Genomic DNA, 21,907 nt, shown 5'->3' with positions numbered 1-21,907 from the left:
TTATGACGATGCTTCTGATTGAAATTTGCAAAATTTTTTTCACATTTTAAACAGTTAGTTGTAGTAATTTTGATGCATTTGCACAATTTATCAATAATGCACAAAAATGACGGAATGTAAATCAGCATCTTCTTTTGTATACAAAAAAATTTTGATACTAAATATGTAAAAAAACACAAACAATGAAAAAATGCACAGCATAATGAATGAAGCTTTACGCTTACCAAAATATGTACATTATGTATGCGTGTACGTGCACGTGTTACCAGTGAGAAGCAGGTAATTAATTCGTACGTACATTGAGGTAGACAGCTAGTACACATAAAATAGTCCGTGGTGTGGTAAACGAGCAAAAATGGACGCACACCAGCTGGACATATTAATTAGTCTCGTCGTGTACAGCAAAAGCCTCAGGACAACATTATGTTCTCCATACGCATTAAACGGACACTCCCACAGACATATAATTGATGGTAAACATTATGGCATACGTATATGTATAGCAGATAAAGAGGGAGATAGAGACTTTTGACGTGCTCTGACGGCTGTTCCAATTCCAAAGATCTCCCTCGCTCTGATGGCACTGCGTGTGCCACAGCTGATTGGCGCCTGGTAATCGATACATCCCACTGCCTGCGACTTTGTGTGTGGGTGATGATGGCACGGAGATGCTCCTTTACTTTTCTCGCGTCTCCTTCTTCGTCGTGTGTCCTCGACTGCTGGAGAACTATTTCGAAAATTTGAGTCAACAATAAATTCGCTGGCTCGGGCATCCCCGCCGTAGTTCCTTATTTTCCTTGGAACTCGCGCGCTCTAATGGAAATCGAAGGACGCGTCGTTTGCGTGAAATTTTTCTGCATTTGCATGAGCACGCTTGCACGCGTGCGAGCTCTCGGGGAAAAGGGAAAAAGCGAGCCCCCGATGAATAATGGTCCGCTTGGCATTGGCCGCCGCAATCGAGAGAATTTCGAAGCCGTGGCGGCGTGTAACTATGCAAAAAACTCGAGCTTCGTCTCCCGCTCGCCCTCGCTTAATTCGTTTTCGCCTATAAACTTGTTTTTTCTTCTTCTTCATCTTTTTGCTGTAATTTCCTGTTTTATTGTCTCGCAGTGGGTGCTTTTTGATCCTGCGACCAGTGAATGGGAGAAAAAAAGTTGGCACCGACGCTTTTATTCACGTGACAAATGAGAAGTTGTCTCTGGAATCGTGTTTGTAAACTTATTTGTTTTTTCCTTTTTTTTTTTTTTTTTTTTTTTTTTTTTCAACCAACATATGAGTTTTGAACTTTTCACCCGCTGAGTTAAAGCGAAGGTGACTTGTGAAGGTTTAGAAACATGTTCTGGTTTTTCGATGCAAATTTTTTTCCTGTCTTTGACTCCAGAGCTCTACTTTACGTAACGTGAAACGTAGATACAGTGCATTAATTATTTCTCAGTTTCGGAAAGCAAATTTCTGATGCATTCAATACATTTACATAAATATGAAACCATATTTTTAATGACTTCAGATATTATTGGAAGATGTTTCACTAATCGATACAGTTGTTCATGGTTCGAAGAAAAAAAATAGCTTTCGTCCTTTAGAGCTTTAAAGTAATTATCGCTGGTGGATAAAAAAATGTCCGATTACTTTTAATCGGTTTTACTCGGGAACGCTTTCATTAATGCTGTTAAGATATTAAAAATTTTTGATCCACTTGTAAGGGTGTAAACTCTATGCTCCAAGTTAATAAAGTGATTACCCGTTTATCCATATTAAAGGCTTGGGCATTAAAGTGACCAAAATTTTCGATAACCAACAACAATCACGGCCACAACTAACGATGAGTTGTGATAGCTCATATAACTTTATTTTCGGCTATTTGCAATGATAGTAGGATTTACCGAAAATTGCAAGTGATTATTGAAGATACTCTTAATTTAATACCAAATTCCTAACTTTCATTTCTTTGTGGGTACATATAAAAAAGCGAGTATAATTTACCACCTAAAAACCTTTTCAGGTGCGAGGCATATTGGAATAACTACACTACCGTCCCATCGGAAAATCTGTTTTATTATATAATGGGAACATACAGCTATAATATCACAGGCTCTGAGCCCAGCTGCGACGCTTTGGATTTTTACGATTTCTTTTTAAGCTTACCCGCCGAATTTCTCCGTTTTTCGCTATTTTGCTTCGTGTCAGCCTCTATGGCAAATTCAATTACCACCATCGGCCAGTGGAGCTGGGTATTTCGTGTTCCCGACATTTCACATCGGAGATGCGAACGCAACTGGTTTACTGGATTTCCGTCAATTCAACAAAGTAACAAAGTTTTCTATCGATTCTCTCTGGTTCGGCGGGGCGTGTCCGATTCCACGGAAATGAAAGACTACAATCGAGTGAGCCACTGTATGCGCACGAAAAATTCATGATATTGAGATTTTTCAAAACTAGATTACGTTGCGCTGGTATACACACCATCAAAATAATATGAAATGTAATAAAAGCGTATATAGTAAAAATTTTATGAAGGATGGCTAAATGTTGTCCACCACACTTTTGAAAAAGCTTTATGCAATAGTTCTGTATAAATTTGTTTGAGTACAGCAAGCTACATCTTGTTAATTTTAAATGCTACCTAAAAAGCCAAAATAATACAGTCTCCATTGTTCAATCAAATTTTTAAAGCTTAAACTTTTTAAACACTAGTAAAGTGAGTGATGGACCATCACCCTCGTACGTTTTTCAAATGCTACACAAAAATATCACTCTAAGTAAAATTTTGATTAATTTGCTGATAATCAAAGTCGATGATAAATAACACTTGCTTTTTATTTTATGACCATACTCAAAGTTTTTTGATACCTGACTCCAGTTGAAGCTTTTCTTATCCACGTAAGCAGCCACTCATACGGTTTCACGCAGATGCTTATGTGCCATGTATTTTATTTAGAATACACATTTCATAGAAAAAGAGCTATTCAAGAAAAAAGATTTTTTTATACACAAAAATTAAAATTTTTTATCTTACGAAAATGTTATCAATATTTTTACTTAGTTAATATTGCGTACTCTTTATAATTCACACAATTGTAACTGTTAAAAGAGTGAAATAAAGTTATTATTTACATTCTGTAATACAAAATTAAACAATAAGTACGTTTGTTAGGGATTTAAATTATGCTCTAGTTTCATCCGTTTTAAAATGAATCAAATTGTACTATCTCTATTCCAGGTTTGTCTGACGTAATCTTGACTTATTCTACTTAAACTTGTTCGGCTTACTGAAGTGAGTGATTAACACTTTTTCAAAGTATTTTGAATAGTTCTAACATATTAGTTGCTATTAGTTTGTTTATAAAACTACATTTTACTCATAAACTCTTCCTTTTATACGTACAACAATTTTAATTTTATCACAAAATCAACAACAATATACATTTTATTTTAGGACACTTAATTTTAATTTCTTCATAAAATCTTATGCTAGAAAATCCATGTAAGAAATAGGATCAGTAAATTAGAGCCAAGGTCCGTGTAATTCAATACCAAAAAAACTATCTGACTTTGTGACGAAAATTACCGTCAACAGTCGGCTAAATGTCCTTCTTTTATGTTTTCGATCGAGAAAAAACGAGATAACCCGACGCGTTGGCGTTTCACGAGAGGAAAAAAAATCCGGTTCACCAACAGATAAATATATTCAAATTTTTTCGAGCTTTGGGGATCGTTGGCTCATATCAGCTCGTAGTCAAGCTCTTGCTTGCCACAGACAGTTTTCGGTCTGAAAATGGGTGTCTCCTGAAGGAGCGTGTGAGAGATTGAATTTTCTCGCAGCTTCGTATCTGCGACGCTGACGATTTTGTCGCGGTAGTCTGGTATCACATTTTCCATAATTGAATTTCAGTTTTATTTGATTACTTTTCCTTACTCATCCATGCGATTATTACTCATAATAGTGTGCGTGAAATTAGACTGCGCTACATAACTTGGAATCGATGTCATGCAATAAGCTGTTTAAATTCTTCAAAGCAGTGTTTGATATTGATGGTTACAATGTTGTCAATAATTTTTTGTACTTTGTACTTTATTTACTCATCAAAAAAAGCAAAAATACATAAAACTTTATTAAAATTTTAATCATTGCGTGTGTTTATTATAAAAATTTCATCCGGTTTTTAAAAACTTCAAACAACGATGTCGAAAATTTATTCATATTTTGAGTCAACGAATGAGAAAATGTCTCCAGGGAAATCAGCGAGCCTTTGTCGAACAGCTCGTAGCTTTGATGGATCAAAGAAATGAAAATCGCCCGAATTTTCACTTGCTCCGTCTTATCATTCACAAGAAATTCCATTTCGCGACTTTTGTGTGCTCTTCATCTTTTTCTTTTCAACTATTCTTTTATAATATTTCTACCTTTGAAAGCTCATGGCACGATTGGAAAAAAAGTGTAAAAAGTTCTCAGGCATGTAAATATAATTATTATGTTGTGAAGAATTGCATTTAAGTATACCCATAAAAATTATGCTTTATTTCCATTTCAACAAATACAGCAATAAGACATCAATTAAAATAATTTATGTGTTGTAATGCAGTAAAAAAATGGTACAGTCTTAATATCATATTATAGTTATTGAAATTTTATAATTTTTGTATTTTTAGTGATACATAGAACGTAAAATTTTCGTAAATTGTCATTAGAAAAATAATTTATTCATTACGTTAAATTATCAATTTACTTTTTAAGTAAATTTTACTAATTTAATTTTTTTCACAGTAAAATCACTCCCAAATTTTTAATTTCTGCAACAAATGAAATCATTTTGAATAGTGATTCGGTAAAACAATTTTCATTTGTGAGTATCATCAATAAACGTTTGTTCGACTCGTAGCCAACTAATCAGGGTATGCTTGAAATGAATTTCTGTGTGCCTATTGATCGAGACTATTCAATTCGCCCCGAAAATTCCGAATCGATCGTCCGACTTTCGATGGAAAAGAAGCAAAAATATCCACACGCTGGTTAAAGTTTGTAAAAAATTACTTCCGTCATAAAAGCAGATGAAATTTTCTGAAAAATATCTCGTGCAAACAGTATATTTTTTAAATTTTAGATATGATTTCAATAAAATTGGCAAAATTATCATTATTATTATTTTTTTTACTACTTTCAACACTGAAATTACTCGACTACACGGAAAACGTTATTGATTTTTCCCGACCACTCAAAAAGATTTCTCAAAAGCAAAGATGAAAAAGGGGGGCTTAGTTTATCGAAGAAAAGAGGTCACAGCGACGGAGTCGCTCCAGCTCGTGTCTTCATGTCGAATCCTCGAGTGGCCAAAATAGTCAACTAGCGAGCACAGTGCTGTGCATTTTCGTCAATAAATGTATCGGAAATCGATCCGTACACTTAGATGCTTAGACTAGAAAGAGAGAGAGAAATAATGGGAGTATGTCTGTCCACAGAAGATTCGCGGGGGTACACGCGAAGAGCGAGTCTTAGACTCGGTAATATTTTATGGTACCGCGGAGTTGGGTCGAATTTTTGCCGAGTCTGGAGGTATAGTGCTGGAACGAAGCTATCGATCGGCGCTTTCTATTCTACCCGTGACTCAGGCTTTCTTCTTTATTTATCCCGATGTTTTATTTAAAACTTCTGTCTTTGCTGTTGTGTACAGCGCTGCATCGCTACGTGGAATATAGAGCGGATTTTTCTATGTTTATCAGATGTGCTGGGCTTGGCTATCATCTCTCTCAAACTAGATCAATAAAATTTTAATAAATCGTAGGAACAATTTACTTCTTAAAATAGTTAAAATCAGGCCAATGCAGATCAATGACTGATGGTTACGAAAAAAAGTTAGATTTTAAATCAACGGGCATCAGTGGAAGTTCACCAAAAAATTGAGGAATATTTATTAATATAATTGTGAATTGATTCCACTTATTATGCGGTAAAAATAGCAACCATTGACAAAATTAGTAGATTTTTCATTGACTCGTTTTTTAAAATGAGTATGAATCAGTGTACATGTAGTTGATTATGGATACCAGTATAATCAAGTCTAGATCCAAGACGAAAAAATTTTTTTTTATATCAAAAAGAGCAAAAGTATAATCAATACAATACAAAACCATCAACTTTACGGGAACAGTGTAATCTCATGTTTAAACAAATGAAACACCCATCTAATCGTACGTCTATGGTTGGTTTACTTTGTACTCTGACGAATCATAACTTTCGTCTGTTATTACAGATATTATTGTGATTGCAAGGTCGATAATGTTAGTGTACAAATTGGGCGGTCCTACAATATCTGCACTAATACCAATAAAAGTTGAAAAAAAAAAAACTCCAATACTCACTCTCCAACTACACATAAAAAAAAAGCTACACGCAAAGACCAGTCAGATGAAAACAACCCCGATCGATTTGTCGTAACAAGCCGTTGCTCCCAAAGAGGGAGGCTTTGACGCGCTTGATGCTGATATCATTCCCGATGCGTCGGCAAAGCAACCTCGAGAAATTAAAGGGACACCTTGAAGGCAAAACAACACCGCTAGGACCCAAGTGTATGTAGCGCTGGAGGCTGGAAAACGCTACGCCCGAGTGTTTCTAGGTCATTTTCCTTTCCATTATCGAGCGCGCCCGAGAAGCGAGCAAAAGCAGCAGGGCTTTCTAACGCTGTTTGCAGGAGGATGGAGGCAAAAAATCGGGGCCGAACCGATACCCCGGAAATTGGCTTGAAATGAAATCATTACCTGGGCCCAGTTGCCTGTGTACCTTCGTATCGGTTGCACGTTGAGGTGCTAACTCGGTCTGTTTGGTAAGTAATCTTTCCGACGGATTTTATTGGGCATACATGCAGTGCTTTCCGCATTTCCACTACGTATAGGAATTTTGCACATTATGCCAATGGATGCAGAATTATTGCGCGTACACGTACGTGTTTGCATATAGTATTAGGTAGTATGAAAAAATCTTCTAATTTAGCTCTGCAATACAACGTTTTGCGTGTGGATGGGTTTTTCGATGGTCGTGTTGTTTTACGACTGCTGGGGTGGCTCACATGCCGAGCAATGAATTTTATGTAACGGCTAAGAGGTGCTTTTTGTGCTCGTTAGCAACGGCTGGGGAAGAAGTATGTTGCAATTGTCGAGTGAAGTGGCGATACAAAGGGTGCTGATGAGTTCTCACGTTTTGTCAGGTGGTTCGTGAAAGTTTTACGAGTTTTTTTGTTATTCAGGAACGTAGATATGAGTGGCGCGTGGAAAAAATGACACCGTTATCGACTGTTCTTCAGTGTGTATAAAGATTTTTTGGCCTGATTGCTTTTGTTATGGAACTGTGAGTCTACCGAGGACACAAACGAAAAAAAAAAATTTTCCAGAAAAGTCAATGAAATCAATCGTTGCCTGCATCAAAGTAAACAACAAGAGTTTTACTGATATTAATCTAGTATTTGGACAGAGAGTGATTTACTTTGTACACAGTTCTTTTTTTCTTTCTTTTATGTGACTCACCTGCCTTTATTTAGACGCACTTTTTCTTATGATGCGTGCCACTACCCCTTCCTGCTCGTTCGAGCTATAATATGAATACTTTTTTTTTCTACAGCAAACTCTTTGTTTTCTATAAATAATTTTCCACGCTTGAGAAAAAAAATAGTATAGGCGTGTGCACAATTCTTTTACTGATTTTCAAAGACTTCGAAAGAGACTTTGCTCTGAAAGTGTAATAAATTGTTTGTGTTGGAAAAAATATTTTTCATGGATATTTATGAAATCACTCTAAATAAAAAAAAAAAATTGCCCAGAAAAAATATAGTTACAAATATTTTTAACAACAAAATTTATTTCAATGCTTTTTAGCAGGAATATGAATATTTTGACACTTTTTCTTCGAAACATTTCTTCTTCGTAATCAAAGATGTATCATTTCAGACGCCACAAAAACAACACGCAAGGCCCGCAGTCGTAACGAAAAAATCACCACAAAATGACGGCACTGTTGCACAAAATACACCCACGCAACTTCATCTGCCAGCGTCAGCAGTAGATAATACGCACGCAGCAACCGGCACGAGACGAAAAATCACAAGCAACCTTTTGACGCTTGCCGAGAGAGTAAGCATTAGCAGAAAAAGGAGGTTAAAAAAAAACAACCCCTCCAACCCCTGCTACCTCCAGGGAGTTAATTACTCGCATCCAGCCCTCCTCCCGCTCTGGCTTCTGTCTCATTTACCTGACTGTATCCCCCGTCCCGTGGCTCTTGTTTCTCTTCAGTGCTTTTTTTTCCTCTCCCATATTTTTTTCGGGAAAAAGGGGTATCTGGGTCTACAGTTCTTGTTCCCCGCTTAATTTTTCGCACTGCCCAGTTCCCTGCTCTTCCCCAATTTTGAGTCTGCACTTTTACCGTGTTTCGCTTTTTCATTACCCGCGCTGGGGCGAAGGGGCTTCTTGAAACTTCGCCGGAGCTCCACCTAAGCTATGCATTATACAGAGAGGCAAATGCGGGTGCCGAATCTAGCTCTTAAAATTAATTATGCTCCAGCCCCGATGAATGATTCATCCGTTTGACTTCAGTTGATTGATAACACCCCCTTTGGAAGGGTGCAGGCCAAGTTTCGGTTTTGAGGAAATTTATAGGTGAGCTTATAAATAAAGCTACGGCTCTCGTACTGTTGCATAATACGCGCATGGGGAGGGGGGGGTGATTCGTTTATTTGGCGTCGTGCAAGTTTTAATGCGATCAAACTTTGGCGTGTTTGTTATCGAGTTGGCGCAAATTCGCTTGCCAAGGGTGAAATATTGCAGGTGGACCCGAAATTACCTTTCCCGCCGACAAAAGATTCAGCCATGACGATTGATCGTAGCCCAATCTCGGGGCACAGTAGTGAATGAGCAGGAAGTTTGCATTGGGACACGTGCTTGGGGTCTAATTGAATATTCAGCGTTGGGAGGTTGATAAAAAAAATGGGGGGAAACGGCACGCGCGTCGGCTCGAACAGATCGAATTTTAAGCGCGCAGCTTTGCTCGAGCATATTGCCGCTGTTGACCGTAGCAGGGAAAATAAAAGCTTTCAAGGTGCGAGGGGGGTTGTAGAAGGGCGAGAACAGATTGGTCTTTGTGAGTTCGCTGGTTTTATTGTCGGTGTTTGTTGTGCGATCGAAAAGTTGTATTCGTTTGGAGCTGGTTGGCGTGTTTTTTTTTTTTTTTTTTTTTTTTTTATTTTAGCCTGAAGAGCGAGACTCGCAGTTGAATGTGTAATTTGGTTCGAGATCTTGGTAGGTATTGAAATATATGTGTGCGGTAGCAGTGGAAGGTGGTCGAAATTACTCAAATAAAATATTACTTCTTGTTACGTACCACCAAAGAGATGGCTCTAGAAATAGGATTTTGATGATTATTCTGGTTATTGTTTATTATTATGTCGTATTATTATTGGGATTATTGAGATCTGTAAGGTATCTGAAATGATCCTCCAGAATATCAAGTTTCATCAAAATCACCTTTTTAAAATCAATATATTTCCCTCGTTAGTATTTTACGTATCTCGAAATATTAGTTTCCTCCCAACTTTAAAGATTTTTTCCAAACCTCTAATGAAACACAGTAAGAAGAGCTCCTCAAAGACTCGCACCCTGCGCATTAAAAAAAACCCTTTAATTAATCTTGCGCTTTGATAGAATTTCACCAAGGTGTTCAAGAAACAGTAATAACGCAGAGTACCATCCCCTCACTAGCTGGGCGCCGACAAAGTTATTACGAAAATTTGCGAGAGTCGGATTCCGCTGTGTATTTTTGAGCCTTGGGCGAGAACCTCAAAGCAACCAAGACAACGGGCTCCATTAGCGGCCAAGCACAACATTACCAAGATGCTACCTTATTTCCATCATTTGAGCTTAGCTGGTGCGCTGCTCTCGAAAGTGCAGTAGGATGTTGCGAACTTTTTCCCATCAATGCAGCTCATTTCTCTCTCGTTGAATGCACTGGATCATGTAAATTGAATTACAAAGAGGAAATTGCATTTCCTCGCTGTTCAGCATCCAACTTTCTTACGCAAATCAGTTGCATTGAAACGTGAAATACAGCAAAACATACTGACAAATTCGCTCTTAACTTTGAAATAAATCGTAAACGGACTACGTGGTACATGGTTGGGTTACTAAGTGAGCGCAGTTGATTTAATTATTCTTGTAATTACTTATTTTTCTTTTTACGCTTTCCATATAACTAAATTCTACAACCTGATGTACAGCATTAGTTATGACAGCGTAATTTTATATTTTGAACTATTTGCAAAGTTTATGATTAAAGTGTACTTAAATTACGAACAGTTAAAAAAAAATCTATGCACATAAAAAACAGGTTAGTGAGAGAACGTACCAACTGTGAACATTATTGTGTATAGCTAATATATTGTATTAATTGATTGTTACTTAAAAAGTGAAAATCGATTCAAGTTTATTTACTATGAGTATGTTTTTATTGTTTTTGTAAAATAAAATCTGAAAATTATAATGTCATACTTTTTTGATAACCCACAGACCTTTAATTTCTATGAACTGCTTTATTTCGATACAAAGAAGCAGTATTCCGTAAATAAAAACATGCTAATGTAATGGCTTAAATTGAGAGTACCCTCAATTGATCGAAAAAAGTAAGAGTTGTCGAAAAATTGCTTATTCTTGTCATGTAAAGTACATACAATCATTGTTTACCACAGTAAAGTTAGACATATTGGTTGGATGTATGACAAAATAACCCAAATTAAAATACTTCTGTTAAAATTTCAGTTATTTTTTTATTACCGATACTGAATGTACAACACCGCATAGTATTTTTTTTCAAAGAATTCTCATTTTTATTACTGTAATCATAAATGTTTTTAAATATGTGTCTTTTAAAACGTGCCAGAAGTATGGCCTAAAATTTTGTCAATACTAAAATAATGGATAGCAACAGTTAGAAAAGTTAGAAAGAAAGTAATCATTTCAGGGCGCCCGCCGGATTTACAGGATGTATACCAGTGTACGAGCAAATGAAAATCAAAAGGACATCGATGTGAAAGTGAAACGTGTCTTTTGTAAAATTTGTAACCTACGTCGAGGATACCTATGTGAATGTACGTGACTAGTACCCACGCATTTTTAAATATAAAGTCCTACAACTATTAGTATCATCTCTATCACTACCACGTTTAACTGAGACCGAGTTTTTCAGCTGACGCTGCTATAGTATAACCGATAGACGGACTCCACGCAGCTGTGGGCGATTTATCTCCTTGGTCACCGGCGCGGCGGCGCTTCCTTCAGTGATAGAACTCCTTTAAGACTTTCATTCGCGTATTTTTTCCTTTCCTCGAGGTTTTTTTCCTTATCTATTAGTAATTCTGATAAGTTTGGTTTATATTTACACCCAGTGATATCGTTAATGGCTGTTTATTTGTCACGCGCATTCCATCTGCCGAGCAGCATCTTGAAATCTCGTATGAATACAATTGTGAGAAAATTTCTTCAACAAATTCAACAAAATGCCCCAATCAACGAAAAACCGTTGCGCAAAAATAGGAAAAACTACAGTCTTACCGACGGACTGGTCAGCATGAGAACAGCGGCCCTTAGGTGCTTGAGGTTGAGAGTCTGCGTGTCCTCTAGCTCGTCAGCATCCTCACCGAGCAGTGACGAGGTAATCTGCACCGACGACTGCCTTGGAGGCCTCGGCTGCCTCGTCCTTCTATCCCTCGGGGCACCATCGTCACTGCCGAACCGCGAAAAAGGACATGCCATTGTTGCCCTATCGATGATCCCCAGTCGTTACTTCACTGCGGCATGACTTCGCGCACGTGCTTCCCGTCTGTACTTGTACGGATCGTGCCTATACGTATTTATGCAGCACTGTACTGTCAACTTTTATTTTTCACGCGACTCCCTTGAGCCTGTGTTGTTCGCGGGCCGATCGAAGCGTCGAGTGATTCCTAAACAGCAGCGACACACGTGTACCACTGGTGGTTGCGACGACTCGCTCGGGTGAAACACTGCACCACCGCGATTCTTCCCTTACAATCCGCCGGCCCACCCCTACGTCTGTACGCACTAGGGAGGGGGGGGTATTGTAGTCACCCCTCTGTCTTTGTTGGCTTCGATGGGTTTCGATGAGCGGGTCGCCAGCCAACCGCCGAGTTGTTGGGCTATCGCGTGCTCGTTGTGTTTACGTTGGTCACTGGTGGTGTGGTGGCGCCTCCACGGTGCGGGATGGTCGCGCGTTGCGTCGGGACGCGTAGCGCCATACTGGCCCCGAAGAAGCGGGCGAGAGAGGCGACAGGCAGCGCCGGTGGCTGGCGCGCGAGCGCCCCTGCACGGAGCATGCGGAGAGGAAACGGAGGGAGGAGTGGAGAGAAACGAGGTTGGATCGCGGAAGGGTGTGGGTGCCGGAAAAAAGTAGCGCGGATCAGACGGGGGGTGAGGAGAGGGCGTGTGCCAGCTATTAACCTTGCGCGATGCTTCCTTCCCTTGTCTCTGGCTGATGGGCTGGAGATGCTAAGGAAGCGGTAGAAGAGCGGGGCTGCGGGTGTTGCTGCTTGCACGAGATCGAAGACTTGGGGGGATTGTGGAAGGGTTGTTTGGAAAGGAAAGTAGAAGAAGAAGTAAGCCCGAGGGTGGATGTTTATCTTTGAGTGGGCCTTTTTTTCTCCTTTCTCTCTTTCTGCCTTTCTTCCTTTAATGATACTTTGTGACGAATGGTAAAGGGAGGTTGAAAGAAAGTGGCTCGAGAGGCGAAGAACAAGACGTTTTCGAGGAGTTTTTAACGATAGAGGAGCAAAAGGTTGAGGTCAAGAGTAATTCAATCCCAGCTTTGTAGTGAGGGAAAAAAGAAATCCTTTGGCGACGTGAAAGAGCTGGGAAATTGTGAAGAAATACGATTAACAGGGAGGAAACTGATCTTGATGAAACTTTGAAAAATTGTGGTCACTCGGTACCTCGTCGCGAATAAAAATTTCTTCACAAGAACAAGTTCTAATTTTATTCGCAGTACTATCGGAGCAATCTTACAGGCCCCCGTACATGAGATGTTGCACCATCTTGGTTGTTTTTCAAAGTGTGTCGATGTTATCGTTTATACAACTTTGCCACAGGGAATGATGGAGTGCCTCGATGGATCTTGAGCCAAAGTTCTGAGCGAGAAGTTTCGACAAAACAAAAGTTGACTCGATTTAGCTCCCCCTCCCCGTTCGGGAGGCAAAAGTTAGGGCTTGTTCAAGGCAAACAACAGAACTCAAACGAAAGGCATTAGTTAATCAATTTTAATCGTAACTTTGTTGCTTACCTTAGACCGTGTACGATAAGGACACGTCCATGCTCGTTACCCGCAAGTGGATGTAGGCCAATGATAGAAACTCCTACGCAGGATTAATAGAAAGAAAAATACACTGAGGCGTTTTATTTCAAAGTTGCGGTAGACATATTTTTTGTTTGTTTTTTTTCAACTTTCTTAATTATACTTTTCAGACAAGTCCGAAAAAAGCATACTATGTTAATGGCCGTTAAGCTACACTCATAAATAATGTTATCAATGGATGTAAACTATAAAACCATATATTATGAACCCTGGAAAATACTTCCTACTAACGGTAGACCTCGTCGCTTTTAACCGTGATGATACATCGACTGTTTAATTTAATCCTAAAGTGCTCGTTTCAGTCAACGTTAAAGTGTTTATTATAATTTTTCGTATCATTTGGATTTTTTTTTACAAAAGCAGCTGTAATTAAATTTTTAATCACTTTATTTACCAAGTGGTCCCTAACATATACCATTTATTAACGTGTATATATAAATTATATGTTCAGACAGACGGAAAGTAATACATTATTCACGTTGAACGATTAAATTTTTAGAATATACAGAAGAAAATTGTGGCTAATTTTTATGTCACTTCATTGTACCAAATTGTTACCATTTTTTTTTTTTTAGATTTAGTGCACAAGAATCATTATTATACCATAATTACAAGGTACAACTATGTTTAGTGTAGGGCACAAGAATTCATTAAGACAAATAAAACTCTCAGGAATATGTACAACACTCAAGTAACGCGCCACATAAATGTCTTATTAAAACATTCCTCAGGACTTGCACGTATCATGAAGACGATGAGAGTAGTCCAATGATTTCACGCTATTACGAGTTTTAATATATTCCATCCAAGTTAATCACGAGCGCCCATCTGAAAAAGTAATTACTGTCGAATTAAATCAAACGAAAAAGACGGATTTCATTATGTACATCTTATGAGTTACGAAAATCATCGCGAGAGTAAACATGTTGAGGATTTATTTGAATGTATTTTCAATATTATGACATTCTCGTTATAATAATCCACCGAGACGAGAAAAACAGCTTCACGACTAAAAGCACGTCACAGATAACGAGGGTAAAGTTCAAGCTTGCATGAATTAAATGCTGAGGTGGTCGAAAGAGCCGGAGAGCTGAACCCTTGAAATCTTTAGACAGAAAACGAGGAAAGGAACGACTGCAGCAAAAGAGACGGGCTTACTGTAACGACAAAGGAAACAATGAGAATGCAGGATTGAAGGACAAACTCGTTGCTCGACTAGGTAGTCCAGAGAAATTTCAAAAGAACGAGCATCAGAGCTTTAAAAAAAAAACGCCAATCCTTAGCTATCGGCCAAAGTAGTATGCATAGTAGTAGCAATAAATGCTTGTATTTTTTTTCTGAGCACTAATAGCGAACTTCACTACGTTGCTTCTCTTTAACTATGTACACCAAAGGGATACATATATGATATAAATAAATGTCAATGACGCAGTATTACCTACGACTTCACGAATGGTTGGTTTTACTAACTTTGTTTTCACCCCTGTCATGTTTACTGAGAAGCTTGTGGGACATAATTAATGACCTTTGCGTGTCAAAGAGTGACCTTGGAAAAGCTAAAAAAAAATAAAATAAAACATCACCAGCATGTACACTAGTTAAAAATAAAATCATACAAAATAAAAGAAAACAATAGGAAGGAAGAAACAATCCACAGCTTTTTTTTGTTCACACTGCCCTAATTTACAGTGGCGTGTTTATAGTGGTAGGGGGGGTGGAGGGGGCGCGTGTCACCTACATTTCGAGGCAAAAGTACCCCGAGGGGATTAGTGAGCGAGAGCGCTCCTGCTCTCCCGACGACGCGCGCATACCTGCTCACTAATTATAACGACGTTCCTTCACTTACGCGAGAGGATGACTGTATATTATATATGTACGTATGGAGCAAGACTCGCGTGGCGATCGCTCTTGGCTAGAGCCTCTCTTTCGTTTTTTTTTCCTCCCCGCGGTGGCTGGTGGCCTTCCCTTTTTTTCTCGCGCGCACTTACCTGCCACTTATCCTTCCCTACTCCCCGTGTATCTCGTTTCGCTCGTTTTTAGCGCCTCATTTTCATCCCTCGCTACCCTGCCGTCTGACATCCTCTTTTCGACCATTACTTTTTTTTTCCAGAACTCGACTATTATACAAAGCTTCTTATGGTTGTGGAAACACGATGCTGGACAATTACTTTACTTTGAGTGTGTCCGATCGGCTCTGCTGCACATGTAAGTGGTGGATCATAAGTGTCGTTTTGATCACATTTGGCAAATGAATCTGGACTTGGGATGGATTTTTTTGAACCATTTAAAAATTTCTAGAATTGTACGGACATATTTTATTTTATTGCCTGTTTTTTTCTATACCGAAGAATGTCTAACATGGTTCAAAAGAAATCAACAGTTCAATATCAATAGTACTTTGGAAGGTAAACATTAGTATAAATTTCTATGGATACTTTTGTATTACTAAAAACTTGATGCCAAAATAACTAAAAATTTTCTCTGCCCTCGCAGAAGTACAAGCCTTGAATTATTTATTAGTCACACGAAACCCCCGTCCACGCCCACGTTCAATTATGTTCGACTCATTTATGTATCCATTGAAAGTTTTGTGCCCAGGGGACAGCATGGGCCTCTCCATCAGAACTCAATTATTCATACGAGCTCCTGTTTCCAGCAATGGCACGCAAGTTTCAGATCTTTTATTTTTTAGTTCGCGCACTTTAACGAGAGAAAGTAGCTAGCAGGCGCGTATCATGGCTTTGAAAAAATCGATCGGGCTAATTAGCCAGCCACTCGATAATTATCGCAATTTTTTTTTTTTTTTTTTTTTTGTTTTTAAGCCAGTTGTCTCCAATTAATCCATTAATTAATTAATTAACCCCAGCAATTTTACCGGGCGATCATTAGGCTTTACGCAATCTAACTCATGAACACAATGGAGTACTTGAAACATTTAAAGTTATAATTTACTGATAAAATTTTGCTATCACCTACCATCAATTTAATTGTATAAATTATTTACTCATCAAATTTATCTGTAGTTGAAAATTAGGATTAAATTAATGCTCAGCAGTATGGAAAACGTTACATGAAGAACCTTTCATTTATTAGCCTTTTCAAGAAGACTCTACTTATTCCAATAAATAACTTTACATTTATTTCTATAATTTTACTTCACTGTTTTGCCACTCAATACTAAATGTTTACACATGATGTACTGTAAGCTATACGAGCAGAGCTGTACAAAATCAAACTAGAAACTCCTGCCTATGCAATGGAAGTGTTTATCTTGTACTGTATTTAGTTTGTCCGAAACTGATATTTTAACTTTTTACTCATTAAATATTTTTAAAAAGTATCCACAGTGAATCACCAATCATTCCATTGTTAGGAAACGTATATTTTATATATTAGTGTAAAATTCAAATGTAAAAAGACATAGGACATTCTCAACAACAATCTTTAACATTGAACATTACTGTACTAAAAAAAGTTACATAAAGTGGAAGTTCAACATATTTGTGAATTCTTTATTTTTCGTGGTGATACAATTCAATTGTTAGTTATTCAGGCTGAATTAATAATTCCTTGATCCCATCTTTCATAAAGCACGTTCTGTTTCTGTCTTCCTGATATCGCTCAAAATCTTTCAAAATGCAAAAAAATAGTGACGTTACAGCTGAATTGACAATTGTAATAACAGATAAGGAAAAAATTATTGAAACAATAAATAAAATCGTAGATGATGTCTGTAGGTCTGGTACAAGAAATACGAGTGAAAAATGACCTGTTGTAACGAATTTAACTATTACAAATATTACATAAACTATAAAGGAACATACTGTAGCTATTACACTGACACAACATCCAAATGCCTAAAAAAAATATAAGGAATTATTTATTGAATGTATTCAAACTCTCTTCCATGAAGAAAGTAAAACTGTTAAAAAATTTTTAAAAGGGATAAAAAATATTTTCTTACTGTTGTCATTGAAAAAAACCATAGTGAGAATCGCAAGTATAGACAACAAACTCCATCCATGGATTTTTTTAAGCTTTCTCTGTTGATAGCAGTTACCCCTGTACCAATATCCACTAGTCTTATAAATATAGTCAACCAGCATAAAATCATAACAAGGACATTGTGACTGGAATCAAGTGTTCGCTTTTGAAAATTCCTAATCATAATAAATACGGAAATAAAATAACTCTCAATAGAAGATCCACGAGCAGCCGTTCCGAAATGATATCTGCAACCGAAAAACATTTTTATGATAAAAAATCATTTTTCAACCATACAGATATTTTAAAGAATTTTGTGTATACATATATCTTACTTAAAATTTGTAACAAAAATTTTTAAAGTTGTGTTTTTCGGAATCGTTGATTTATCCTTAGTCCAAAACCAAGTACCCAATGTACCATAAAGGAACATTTGGTTAAGCAAATAAAAAGCTGAAGCAAGCCATATCGTGGCGTGTACATTAACAGCGTGAAAAAGTACCAATAATAATGAAAGCGATTTTAGCTTGTGAAGGGAAAATAAACTAAAAAATACACAAATTCCCAAAACTAATATCATACATACGATTGTGTTTAACAATAAGGACAACACAATTGCAAAAGGAAATTGTAAAGCAATCCTAAAATAAAAAATAATTAATCTTATTAAGTGATGAGATCTTGACTATAAAATAAAATGAATAGTGTCATACCTGCAAGCTTCGCCAACCACTTCGCTCATTAATTTAGTTCCTACTTTCGATACTACATACAATTCAGCATAGAGACACCAAGACACTATTGCAAAATATATTATGTAAATAGATATACATAAAGCATCTAATTGAATGAAATATTTTACAAGTTGTACGAGGATTCCAATAGCACTCAAACAGTGAATCATGAGGCCTACTTTTATTACGATTCTCGATGAGTTCCTCAATATAACTATCCACATAAGTGTCAATAGTATTGACAATACAATAAAGCTAGTAAAGATACAGGTAATCCATCTACAAAAACAATAAACTATTAAAATACACTTTTATGTTTTGTACTATAAAAGTAGTAGAAAAAAAATTGATTACTGTATGAATAATGTGACAATCTTGTTTTTATTTAAGTAATGTATATCACATATATCTTGGATCACTGTTAGGATATCACCTGTTATAAATGCTAAAAATGAAATTTCTCATTAATTAGACAGAATTTAGAAGAAAAATCATTACTTCATTGATTTATCAAAAAGTCATATATTTTAAATACATCAAACCATCAACATAATTTTGACTCATTAGGCTAAAAATTAATTACAAAAAGTATTTCACACCATCAAAATTGTGATTGAAATTTAAAAAAAATTGTAGTGTTCAGAAATACAATAAAATTGTCTGTTATTTTGAATTTTTTTAACCTTACTTGAATCTCAAGTTTTATGTTTTTTTTTTATAATAATTGCGAATTTTCGTAGAAAACACATTAAATGTTTAAATTTGTTTTTAACTACCAAAGTACTGCTCATAACAAAAAAATATTGACCGTTAAATTTTTTAGTCATTAAGTTTGTTGAGTTCAATTTTTGAATAAAAATAAAATTGTCTCACTAAAACATTGATTTTCTTAGAAAGCCATTAATAAAAGTACCCTCAAATAGATATTTTTTCTATAAATACCTCATGAAAATTTTTTTTACAGCAATCTTATGAATAACTTGAGAGTAAGGTGAAACCGATTCAAAGCGTAAGAAAAGTAGAAGGAGCTCGATTTTATTCCCCAAAAGATATAACTAAAACGGAATATGTAAAAAATTTCCAAACAAGGTCAATGTGATGTTTTTAAATGAAAAAGTTTTAATTTTTCAACTTTTTAAAATGGATCAAGAAAAGTATCAGCATGTGACTAATTACGTACGCATTTATAATTACATTTATACAAACTTTTTTTTAAACCACAAACATCGATAAAATACATCGTAAAACACATATTTTTATTTTGTTTGGCCAAAACTAGTTTTTGAATAATGCATATTTTTTTATTTATAAATGAAGAAAAGTACAATACTCACCATAAACAGCCACTCCAACATAAAAAACCATATAAACGACAAAAAAAACTAAACTCTTAAGGTTAGTAATTTTTTGATGCTCATCTAGAGTGGATATTGAATCTGTCCTTGCCATTGTAGCTGTAAATTTCAACAAATATTATTATGTTACATTTGAATATAATGAAATATTTGGTTTATTTGGAATTATTTTCACACAGTACTATAAACTTTGTTATTCGTTGTAAATTTCTTATACTGGAAGGAGGTAAAAATATGATTTCTTTAAAGTTATTAGAGGTCAGCTTTACAGGAGCTTCGATTTTATGTCTAGAAAAAACTATCTTGATTCTTAACGCTGATCCATCCCAAGTTCATCAGCAGCATTTGACTTAAATAATTGTACGATAAAAAACGAACTTACTTTGAGTGCGAAGTAGTATGTTGTTTTTCACCAAAATGAGATTTCAAACCAAATAAATTTATAAACGTTTATTTATCTAAAGCGTTAGAATCGAGGTCAGATTTATGACAAACGACTCCAACCATACATAAAGCAGTCAACTTTAGCTAACATTTATTTAACTCAGTAAATATCAAAATTTATTTTCTACTACGCTATGGACTCTAACTTTATTCTGATGCACGATAAACTTATTACGTTTCTAACTTGTACGGTTTGTTGGTTTATCTGCCTATTCGTAGCGAGATGGACGGAATATTGGAGGCAATTTTCCAGTTAGCTACATAAACCTCACCTTGTAAAGCTCACAGAGCTAGAAATTGTTCCATCTATTAATAAATGACCATCTGTCAATAAAGAAAAGCCTTGTATTTAATGATTGGATCCAAATTCTAAATCAACGAGTAGTTCAGAAAATGTATGAATTAATGTTAAAGTTCCATTTATATTTTTAACGAATTTAGAGCTTTAAAACTCTTTACAACAAATAAATATATAATAATTGTTATTTTATACTTGGTTTTTTATAAATATAAATATACCTTTTATAAATATAAATACAATATAAATATATAATAATTGTAATTTTATAATTGGTTCCCAATTGGTTTGTACAATTTGATAACTAGGTGACAATGTCGTTTCTGTGGATCACAATTGTTTAGATTTTACCATTGTATTGTGAAAGTAAGCTTTATAATTTGTATATATGTATCTACTATTTCAACAAGCAAGATTTCCATAATTGCTATTACGTTTCATATTAGAATTATTATTAATGAAAATCAAATAATGTTATGCATTTTTAAATCATCAATTCTGACCACTTGTCATTCAAGAATTTCTGATAAACACATATGCATAAGTAACTTAATATCGTAAAAATGTCACCTAACGTTTGTTCCTCTCGTGCTTCAGATTACTGTTATAACCATACCACTGTATACCACACCGCTCTTTGACTCTGTAATTTTTTTTTTTTTTTTTTCCAAGCAACTTTTTTACAGTTGTTTTCTTTGAGGTTTCTCATTTGTATAAATTAGAAAAATTAGAAAAACAATCACCTCTTCTGTTCGTTATTTTAGCTGAGAACTGCAATGCCACAATATTTTTCCTTTTTATTCCGTGTTTAATAAGATGGAAGGCATTAATTAAAAAATTTGCGTATGGCTGGACAAAAATGATTGCATGGCTACAGTTTTTGCACTCCTAAAAACCACTTGGTCACATTTTTTTAAATTTTAGTTCCCTACTCCAAGAGAAGTGCCATGTACATCAAGAAATATCACTTAAGAAAATAATACATAACTTGCACGTCACTCGCAGGTGTGATGGATGCGACTGACGAGAAGCGACAAAATATACTGACTGAACAATAGCAATTACAACCTCCACGCGTGTTGCTGCATTTTCTTCTTACCAGAGAGAGTTTTACTAATTGTGAATTCAAACAAAGTTTATGCATCACCCCAAATTCAAAATAATCCACGTGAGCTACTTGATGAATCACATAGTTGTGGTCTTATCTGTAGGCAACTATACATATAACTTTTCTCTCACTACTATGATTTAAAAATATGTATGTGTAATACAGATACATGGACTCCTCGTGAATATATATTGTGACAAGTATCCTACGGAGAACATTCAAAATTTTGACGATACTTTCTTGGCTGACTGGATGTATAAAACTTACGATTTGGAAATTCAGATGAAATTTTTAGATTAATAGTTTCATGTAACGAAAATAAAAGAACCCATGCGTATTAACACAGTCAAAGAAACGAATCTATATGTGATTGTTTCACTACAGATGCGGTTATACACAATCTAGAACGTGACACGTGGCCATAAGCTTGTGCGAGAGCGAGAGAGAAGCTATAGTATAGTACGTAATTACGCTTACACTTACACAGGCTCATAGATGGAGTTATAAAAGTAAAATGTAAAACAATATACATACAGTGTGCACTAGACGTATAAATATTAGAAATTACAATTGACTTCACTACTTCTGTTA

General features: G+C 36.0%; 2 protein-coding genes across 2 annotated transcripts in view; both read right to left on the bottom strand.

The window, feature by feature from the left end:
• The window catches only part of Gycalpha99B (guanylate cyclase 1 soluble subunit alpha 2), a 35,355-nt gene extending 23,102 nt beyond the window's left edge, over positions 1–12,253 (bottom strand). Inside the window, exon 1 of the mRNA XM_014349321.2 lies at positions 11,584–12,253. Within this exon, the coding sequence (XP_014204807.2) occupies positions 11,584–11,784 (201 nt within the window). The 5' untranslated portion in view covers positions 11,785–12,253. The remainder of the gene's footprint in view (positions 1–11,583) is intronic.
• A 4,625-nt stretch (positions 12,254–16,878) lies between these two features.
• On the bottom strand, positions 16,879–21,907 carry LOC149373478 (uncharacterized). Its single transcript, XM_089596773.1, has 7 exons — positions 21,851–21,907; positions 19,446–19,565; positions 18,466–18,556; positions 18,091–18,390; positions 17,713–18,018; positions 17,358–17,625; positions 16,879–17,250 (listed from the first exon to the last, which is right to left on the bottom strand). The coding sequence occupies exons 2-7, from the start codon at positions 19,558–19,560 to the stop codon at positions 16,939–16,941; spliced, it is 1,392 nt and encodes a 463-aa protein (XP_089452899.1). The 5' UTR covers positions 19,561–19,565; positions 21,851–21,907; the 3' UTR covers positions 16,879–16,938.

Source organism: Copidosoma floridanum, unplaced genomic scaffold (genome assembly GCF_036245765.1).
Source record: "Copidosoma floridanum isolate Cflo_tuat_1 unplaced genomic scaffold, Cflo_Japanese_pri ptg000030l, whole genome shotgun sequence".
In the NCBI taxonomy this organism is placed as follows: domain Eukaryota; kingdom Metazoa; phylum Arthropoda; class Insecta; order Hymenoptera; family Encyrtidae; genus Copidosoma; species Copidosoma floridanum.
Note: the sequence above shows the minus strand (reverse complement) of the source record. Positions and strands in the feature narration are given on the sequence as shown.

Excerpts from the sequence above, each read along its gene's own strand:
- LOC149373478 (XM_089596773.1), bottom strand. The coding sequence starts at position 19,560 with ATGGCAAGGACAGATTCAATATCCACTCTAGATGAGCATCAAAAAATT. Across the intron at positions 17,626-17,712 it reads ATTTTTGTTACAAATTTTAA|ATATCATTTCGGAACGGCTG; the intron begins GTAAGATATATG and ends TTTCGGTTGCAG. Across the intron at positions 17,251-17,357 it reads GGTTTTTTTCAATGACAACA|GCATTTGGATGTTGTGTCAG; the intron begins GTAAGAAAATAT and ends TATTTTTTTTAG.